The sequence below is a fragment of the Asterias rubens genome, chromosome 12 (genome assembly GCF_902459465.1).
Source record: "Asterias rubens chromosome 12, eAstRub1.3, whole genome shotgun sequence".
Classification (NCBI taxonomy): domain Eukaryota; kingdom Metazoa; phylum Echinodermata; class Asteroidea; order Forcipulatida; family Asteriidae; genus Asterias; species Asterias rubens.
The window spans coordinates 5,425,795-5,435,217 of record NC_047073.1 but is presented as its reverse complement, the minus strand read 5'-3'; the positions used below and the strand labels follow the sequence as shown (position 1 = coordinate 5,435,217).

The 9,423-nt window shown below is 38.7% G+C and overlaps 1 protein-coding gene across 1 annotated transcript; it reads left to right on the top strand.

The window, feature by feature from the left end:
- The first annotated feature begins 64 nt into the window (after positions 1-64).
- Positions 65-8,239, top strand: LOC117297542 (coiled-coil domain-containing protein 24-like). The gene is made up of 10 exons (XM_033780637.1): positions 65-133; positions 1,461-1,721; positions 2,372-2,535; positions 3,076-3,149; positions 4,497-4,599; positions 4,831-4,923; positions 5,761-5,891; positions 6,440-6,557; positions 7,256-7,478; positions 7,916-8,239. The coding sequence occupies exons 2-10, from the start codon at positions 1,545-1,547 to the stop codon at positions 8,138-8,140; spliced, it is 1,308 nt and encodes a 435-aa protein (XP_033636528.1). The 5' UTR covers positions 65-133; positions 1,461-1,544; the 3' UTR covers positions 8,141-8,239.
- The last annotated feature ends 1,184 nt before the right edge of the window (positions 8,240-9,423 follow it).

Genomic DNA, 9,423 nt, shown 5'->3' with positions numbered 1-9,423 from the left:
CTAAGACCTGACCGTCGTTTAATGTAAAGTATACAGTGACATGTACCGGTGAACTAGCTAATCATTCAACTCGTCGTCAATGTACACAAATTTTGAGGTAATTTCGGTCTCGTTTTTACTGTCAAATTTTCAGGTAAGTATTGACTTCCAATCTAAGCTGCCAGTAATAATTATTAGTCGAGTGTGATTAGTATGTATTAAGAGCTGTACAAGCAAATCTACTCAAGGTCAGTTTGGTTCTGCACATTGTTTACAGTTTAGGCTTTAATCTTGAATTGAACTTGAAGTTATTAATTAAATATTCTGAATCTCATATTTTGTAGACTGACGTTTCGACCGTATTGATTTATACATGTGAATGTACGCCCGTTTATTACTTCTAGCCTAAGAGTACGCCTATGAGTTTCGTTCCGCAATCGTGTCCACGTTCAGACGATAGCGGAACGAACATCGTAGTTCTAGAAGTACCCGTTTATGTAGGCTAGTTCGTTATAAAAAATGATATGTAATTTATAGATAGGCATTTTTAGCAGCGCTGGCTGGACTACAAAAATAGGGAGTAGGGGACTAGGTTACGGTACAGTTATTAACTGTAAGTACACACTACACAGTATAGCAAGCAACAAGGCATTTTTCAGCGACTCTGGGTTCTGTGATTATAATTTTAAATGCAAAAAGGAAAGTTTCTTGTTGGGATAATCTTTAGAAAAAATTGACGATATTTTTTTCATTCGTGTTTTCTAGCAACGCCAACAGTTTAAAAGACAAACAAATATTTTAAAAACTTCTTTTATTTTAAACTAAACCTTAAAAAGCTAAGTGAAAAATCAGTTGTGATAAGTGATCCCCCCATCCTACTAATAGAAACTAGTATAAGGCTCCCCTGTGTGAGCCTTTATAGGGGTCTAATAATATTTTGGGCCTCCTTATTAATGCTTTACGTTTTTAAAATCAGCGTTGATAGGTGAAAGTTTCATGACCGAGTACCACCAATAACTGAAGTTTCTTTTGTACTACACTACCAAAACTTTCCCAACATACTAAATATACATTCATAATGCTTGTATTTCCTTTTTGTTGAGTGAAATAAATAAAAAAAATGCCATTTTCTGCTCGGTACTCACTGTTGTTTTTCTGCCGCATCGCATAGGAGTAAATAAAATATTAGCAAGTTTTACTACTTTCTTTGTTTTTCCTTTTAGTTGTTTGATGCAAGTTTACCCCCAAACAAAAAGGGGCTTGAAAAGAAGAATATTATGATGAAAATAATCCAGTGGAGCTGAAAGTAGGAATTGATATTCCTCTTTCAGTCTACTCTAAATTGTATTGTAGGATGGAGGGAAACATGCACCAGGCAAGGAGTTCCAAGGAGATGCAGTACTGTACCTAGGAAAAATGATGCTGGAATGGCCCTTTTTAAGCTACATCTCAGCATTGATCTCTTTTTCACATTATTTCAGTTTGGACAATAATAAACAAGTGCAATGCACAGAGAGTCTGCTTGATGCTCCACTGATGACAATCACCGTACGCTATGGCACTACATGCACTTTGACCTAGATGCCATGGCAATGACACCACCATTCGTCATGGAGGCTTACACACCACCTGAAGCCCTCTGGAGGCTGGTAGAGGAGAACGTTGCTCCAGGAGAGCAGCAAGAAATCCGAGACATTCTTGGAAACTCCATGGTAGAACAGAGTCTTGAACTTCGTAATGAGGTAAAATGTAGAAATAGTTCTAGGAGACTTAAAATAATTCATCGAACATCTTTTGCGCAGAATCCTCCTCCAGAGTATTGCAGTTGAATTGCTAAACAGACTTTTATTCAAGCTATGCAACTATGTCGGGAACACCAAAAGGTGAACACCAAAGTGATTGTATAGTAACCCACTGTTTAGTCCAGCATTCTCCAGAAGACGATCAGAGCATACTGATAGAAACGTCGAGTTAATCCAACGGTTCTTTTCAGAACCACCCCAACTCATTTAGAGATTGTTATTACATGGTGTTACCGCAAACTTTTCTATATCTTACTTCCACCATGCAAAGTTTCAAATCCTACTTAACCCACTGTTTGTTTGATGTAGAATAATACCTTCAAAATAACCTGTGAAGATTTCATTTGAAATGGTGGAATTTGTTTTAGTTATTGCCGCAAATCTTGGGTGGTTATTTCCGTGCAGGAAAAAAATCTGCAATGTGCCGTATCTACATAGGGTATTTATGTCTTATCCGCAGGACTAAGCAATAATAGTGTCAAGACAGGGTTTTTCCTTGACAAAGAACGTTTGAAGCATAGACCAAGGCCAAATGTCATGGCTTTATTTATTGTAAGTGAAAAAACAAAACCTGAGTCTTTATGTTTCAGGTTGAAGCGTTGCTTGACATCTGGAGTGAGTATAGACAAGAGACAGAGTCGCTAGCACCATCCGTCCCGGTACTCCCTGAACCGCCACTCCTCAGGAAGAGTCTTAAAGGCCAGATCAGAATTCTTGTTGAGAGTCTTAAGGAACGAGCAAAGGAGAGTGGAAGGTTAGCTCTTCATGTATATTGAAGACATGGATTGTAAAGAAAAAGTAGCAGATGTTGGAAGACCAGGGCCCGATTTCATAAGGAGCTTTAAAGCAGAAAATATTGTTTAACAGTCGTCTATTAAGCAGAAAAAAATCATAGAAGTTTGGTTGGTAACCTTATTCTGGTAAGCGTACATGTAGTTTTGTTGTGCTTAGCCACTGGCTCAGGGCAACTTGGTTTCTATCAAAACTCGACAGATGAGGTTTACATGGTTTACAACCTGAAACCAGCTCGTACTTGTTTGTCAAACAGAAACTTGTATTTGTCGATTTTGAATCATTTTTTTGGAAATAAACTTTTGATAATTAGGAATATAAAAATGCAAGAACTTTTAGCACTGAGGCGACAAAATTACACCGTTTCTTTCCAATAGGGCAACACTTGAAAACTTGCTTTGTGAGAAGGCATCGTTAATCAAACATTTTTGTAGTTTGTATTTTTTGGGGGAGATATCTGTAGCTTTATGTCAACAATTTTTTGTGTGTGTATTTACAACAGAGATTCCGGACTGAGTCTGTCCAGGCAAAGCAGTAATGATATTCTAGAGTATGCTCTCGATGATAGTCCTAGAGGTAGGTACACTGGGTCACTGTTGTGATAATACTTACGAAGGACTTGTACAAGTCTACACTCATGTTTATCCATATAATGCTAGTAAGCCCGGTGGATGTCACACAACCAGTTACTCAATAAACCATTGTGTTCAACTTATAACAACAAGTCCCCAACCTTGTAACTATTACAACATACATAACCACATTACTTCGTAGTAAAACCATGGTAAAACGTTCTGAATTTATGCTGTAATACTTTTGAAAGCTGATGTAGGCTTCAAACCGGAAGTTTTTTAGCGCCAAACATTTTAATGCATGTGGACAACATTGGTAGTTGTCGAATACCATATATATCTTGACCTAAACAAACATGAGTGTAGACTTGTACAAGTCCTTCATAAGTATTATCACAACAGGTCACAACTTCCCTTACACACTGTCCTGATTTGCATCATCCAATCCTGTACTTTTAGGGAGACACAATATCCTGGCCAATGCTAGGAAATATTGACTCGTCAGTTGGTAGATTCTCCTAACCTTGCTTATGATGCCATCAGAATATTGTCTATAGACCAAATGGTACTCATGTAAAACAAATTAATAATCACAAAAATTCAGAGTCCATTTAGGCCATCCCAAATACAGCACATGTAGCATGGACAATTTTAAATAACCCATGATTGATTCTTTGACTATAGGAATCTACATCAGTGACCACCTCTGTAAGAATTCCAACAGGATCAATAGTAATTGATTGTAATTAATAAGTCTCTATAGCCAATCCAATCATGTATTGGACAGATGGCTCACAGATGGCTTGACAAGTCCCTTGGTTAAAGACATTGGAAACTATTGGTAATTTTCAAAGACCAGTCTTCTCACTTGGTGTATATCTCAACATATGCATAAAATAACAAACCTGTGAACATTTGAGCTCAATTGGTCATCGGAGTTGCGAGATAACCATGAAAGAAAAAACACCCTTGTCACACGAAGTTGTGTTTTCTTCAGATGCTTGATTTCGAGACCTCAAGTTCTTAACTTGAGATCTCGAAATAAAATTCGTGGAAAATTACTTCTTTCTCGAAAACTACGGCACTTCAGAGGGAGCAGTTTCTCACAATGTTTTATACTATCAACCTCTCCCCATTACTCGTACCAAGTGAGGTTTTAGGCTGATAATTATTTTGAGTAATTACCAATAGTGTTATCTGCCTTTAAGTCCATTTGGAAAGGATCATGCTCACTAACAAAATATATAAAAAAGGTACACTGTCAGCTACATGTAGTAACAGTTTTGGTGGTGCAAGTCTATGTTGTCATGCAGTGATTTAAGACCATCGTTGTTTTCTTTTGTCATTAAAGACTGTAGCTCTGCGGGCAGTTTGAGAAGGCCCTCTACAGCCATGAGTTCAAGGGATGGACGGGATACACCAATGAGAATGACGCCCTCTAGTGACGGGGATGAGTAAGTTTAAACTCAATGGCCTGAAAGTCGTACAGGACACACACTACACGGCTCAGTATAAACTTTATAGAAGTCACTGTTCGTTGCTTAAACTACCGAAAGCTGCCGTACATGTAGGCTTGTGACAAAATATTGTTGTTGCCATTATTTTCAAGAGTGATTACCAAACCGATACCTTCCCTTTAAATGCAGACTTAAAAGCTGCTTCTTTATTCTAATATCTTTCAACAGGTTATCAGCGACATCAACAATGAGTGACAGAGTGGATTCAGTGAAGGATCAACTTAATGTGTTGAAAATTGATGAAGTTGTACAAGAACTGAGGTACATAAAACTAATAACCTAGGAATTTGTAACGTGCCAAATCAATCTTTGCGACGCTAAGACAATGTTAACAAAACAATACATTTTGCATGAACCTCTTTTAAACAAAGTTTTTGATAAACAGAAAAGTAATCCCAGGTCGAAATTCCAGTTGAACCTAGTTAAACTGGGTTTAACTGTTTAACTGGAACTAGTTGAAACCAGTTGATAAACTAGTTAAACACAGTTAAAACCAGTTGGTTTAATATGGAAAATGGACAGAGACCAACTGGTTTATAATTTCAACCTAGTTGAACACAGTTAAACCTAGTCCAAACCAGTTGGTTAATATGGAAAATGGACGAGTTTGATCACTATCCAGTTGAACCAGTTGACCCCAGTTAACTAGGTTCAACTGGAATTTTGACCTGGGATCTGAAGGCAGGGTATACCTTTAGTAATTGTCAAAGACCAGTTTTACTTGGTGTATCCCAACATTATTGTAAACATGCCTGTGAAAATTTGAGCTCAATCGGTCATCAAAGTGGCAACTAAATCATGGACGAAAAATATCCTTGTGATGATTTGAGATGCCTGGCATGAAGCTTTTTTTTAGAATTATAATTTGTGGGTTAAAACAATGTTTTATATTATGTGTTCAATGCTATTTAGCAAGTTTATTTTCATGGTAAATAAATAAATTAATACAAATGTCCACAGAAAAATTCTTTGCGTTTATGATATTTAAAATCACAGGATTGGGACGAGTCAAGCAAAGTAAAATCTGTGGAGTGCCTTTGATTCTGTCTATGACTTTTTTTTTTTCAAAGAGATTAGTTTCCCTTTTTTTTACTTTAGGAGTGCCCTTGAGGAAGAGGTCAGCCAACTCCTACGTGACATCAGTTTCTTGCAAACTTGTCTTGAGGATGAATCAGACTATAGAGGGCAGTCTAGAATGGCCATCCACCCACAAGAACCATCTCTTCAAGGTGACGATTAAGAAAATTCCCTGAACTTGAGGGCAGGAAATTGATCTGGCCACAAAACACTGATTTTGTTTTGTCTTTTTTTTTTAAAGCCTGTGACATATTATACATCTGACTTAATAGAAAGTTGTGTATAGGTCCAAAATTGTGGTGGTTTTGCCAAGGGTTAGGTAGTTGAACAAAAACATTCACATACATACTCGGGTGGGATTTTCACAGAATTCGGGAGAGTACTGCGTTCACAGTGCTTACACACAGTGTAAAAGTAAAATCAATTAATATTCATTATCCCCGATGCAAGTTTAACTTCTATGAGAAAAGGCATGTTTCCGATAAATTGATTTGAAGAGAACTTATGACCAATAAAGTCTACTTATGAGCCCGGGTCTAAAATGTCCCAATCAAAAATATGCACAATAAATATTTAAAATCCATGCAATGCAAATTTTACTAAAATCTGAGTTGACAAAGTATGAAACTGCAAATTAATAAGGACTTCTTGACCTGTTGAGCTGTTGATTTTTTGATCTCTCCTTTTTTTATCTCCAAAGAATTACGTGCTGAGAAGCAAGCCTTGGAGAAGCAACTTGAAGAAGTGTCGTCGTTTGGCACAATTAACATAATAAATTCCATCAAGCCTAAGTCTTCAGTACTATCGTCCCCCACAAAGTAAGTAACTGAGAGACCTATTATAACACTTAAAAAATATTAATATTTGTTTCTTATAATAGTGTTCATGTCTATCACTCAGTGATGCTCAAGACGCTTCAACGTGCAGTACTTTCCTGTAAGGTATTGTTGAGGTTGAAGTATGAGACCTAATCCTTTGCAAAATACTATGTCATGGTTTACAAAGTGCTTTACGTCCAATCCGAAAGACACAGCATTAATGTTTAATTGTCTTGTTAAGGACAAAAGTGTCACGACCGAGACTCAAAGCCACACTACTGAACAGAAATGTCAGAGCTTGAGCCTAGGGCTCTTATCCGCTCGACCATACACATGCCAAAAAGAGGCGTTCCATAAAAGCTGGCCAATAACACATACAATAAAATTCTTCCCTTTGAGGTACATGTACAGTAAACAGAATGTTTTATTTACAACTGTATGGAAAGACTGGATTGGACGAAAGTGTACAAATATGTCACACTTGGCTAACAAGAACAGCAGACAGTGAATTATGAATGACAACTTTGATGACCAATTGAACTCAAATTTTTACAGGTTTGTTGGGATTCACCAAGTAAGAATGCTGGTCTTTGACAGTAGCACAAAGAATATACCCTGTCTTAACAGCACGGGCAATTACTTGGAACACTTTGCTGTCTTTAATTTGTTTTGCCTGCATCACCCTGTGTCTCCAACAGGAAACTTCCAAGCCCTTTATTGCCTTCAGGACGAAGCCCAACAAATATACGGCCATCCCCACCACCCTCAGCGAGCAGCAAGGTCCGACAGGGTCCATTTAAGGTTCCCCATCCTGGAGGGAGAGTCAGACCCTCAGAAGGTAGCACCGCGATGAAGAACGGGAAGCGCCCTAGCAGTGGGGGCGACGACAAATCCACCCAGAGGACTTCAACCATCAAAACAGTAAGTACCAACAGTGTAGTTTTTATCATAGTACTATGAATTATTGTTTGTATCTTGCATGCATTGACTTTGCTAAAGAACTTTTTTGCCACTCATCAATAACCTTCTTGATTTGTATTTAATTTCAGTAGACAACATTCCAAAGATAGGCCATGTTCATTTTCGGATTGCAGTATCAGGAAAGCTCCATTAAAGAAGAACTTTAAAGACAAAACATCTTTTTCATCTGACAACTCACACCTGTTAGGGGCCTGTCTCCATATAATTTCTTTGTCAAACAGTACACTACAAAATCAGACCCCTTCCTGGGTTAAGACACTTAGTATAGAATGCAAGCATGGTACACGTATTTTCAGTCATGCCTTTTGATCTCATCAAAGTCCCCCATTCCTTTTGTGTGCATTGCTAGAGTTTTTACTTATTTTGTTTGCCAACAGGGTGCCTCAAACAAATCAGTTGCGAAGTCTAGAATTAGTACATCCAGTGTGAATCACCAATCTTCCAAAAGCACTTTACCTCGGAGCTCCAAGGCTCCAGCCTCGCCTCCCCCTCGGCAGTTGATTCCATCCCCACCATCCTCTGCGAGACCCCCTCTTGGTCGACCGAGCTCTGCTCAGCGCTTCAGGACAAGGGTGTTGGACTCCAGACAAGGTGGTTCATAGTTGATCAGATTGGCACATTGGTGCTTCCCCATTTCCCACAATCTATGTGGCCTAGGTTCGAATCTCACATGTGAATTCACATTTGTGACTCCAGAAGAATGTTAAGACTCAAGGCAGGGAAGTTGAGAGATGGTTGTATTAGCCCGTTGGTGCTTTTCATTTACCACCATCTCTATGGCTGAGGTTTGAATCTCACCAATGCACTCACAGTGGGTACGGTGGTTTATATTTGGTCAAGTTGGGACAGTATTTCTTTCCATTTCCCACTGTATATATAATCTAGGTTCGTATCTCACCAGTGGGTACACAATGGTGACACCTGGAGAATACTTTGTCTCAAGACAGGGCGGTTCATAGTTGGTCAAGTTGGCACATTACTGCTTCCCATTTACCACTATCTCTATGGCCTATGGTTTGAATCTTACCAGTGGGACTCACAATGGTCACTTCAGAAAGATTATTTAGACTTGAGGCTGGGTGGTTCATAGTTGGTCAAGTTGGCACAATGGTGCTTCTCAATTACCACCATTTCTATGGCTTAGGTTCGAATCTCCCCAATGGACTCACAGTGGTGACTCCTGAAAAAAATATTAAGACTCAAGGCTCGGTGGTTTATATTTGGTCAAGTTGGCACAGTATTCCTTCTCATTTCCGCCCGTACCTATGGCCTAGATTCGAATCTCACCAGTGGACTCACAATGGTGACGCCAGAAGAATACTTTGTCTCAAGTCAGGGCGATTCATAGTTGGTTCAGTTGGCACAACGGTGCTTCTCATAACCCACCATCTCTATGGCTTAGGTTCGAATCTCCCCAATGAACTCAATGGTGACTCCTGAAACAATATTTAGACTCAAGGCTAGGTGGTTTATATAGTTGGTCAAATTAGCACATTAGTGCTTCCCATTTCACCCGCACTCCATTCAATGTGGCCTAGGTTCGAATCTCCTCCAGGTAAAGTCACCAATGGACACTCGATGAGAAGAATGCTGAGGACTCCAGGCATGGTTTCATGGCTTTTCCAAGATGACATGGCCGTACTTCCCTGTACTTTCACGGCTTGGGTTCAAATCTTACTGAGATTTTTTATTTATTATTTAAAATCCAGTCAAGGTTGTATCCTGTGCTTGATATTGTGTGGTTTGCAGCTCTGTTCTCATTGCAAAGGTCTTTGTAGAAATCTATTAAAGATGCTATGTCAGAATTTTTGCCGATTTGACCCAAAAATTTGGATTTAAAATTCAATAGGTATTTTGATGCGGGTCGAGAAAGTTACAAGCTTTC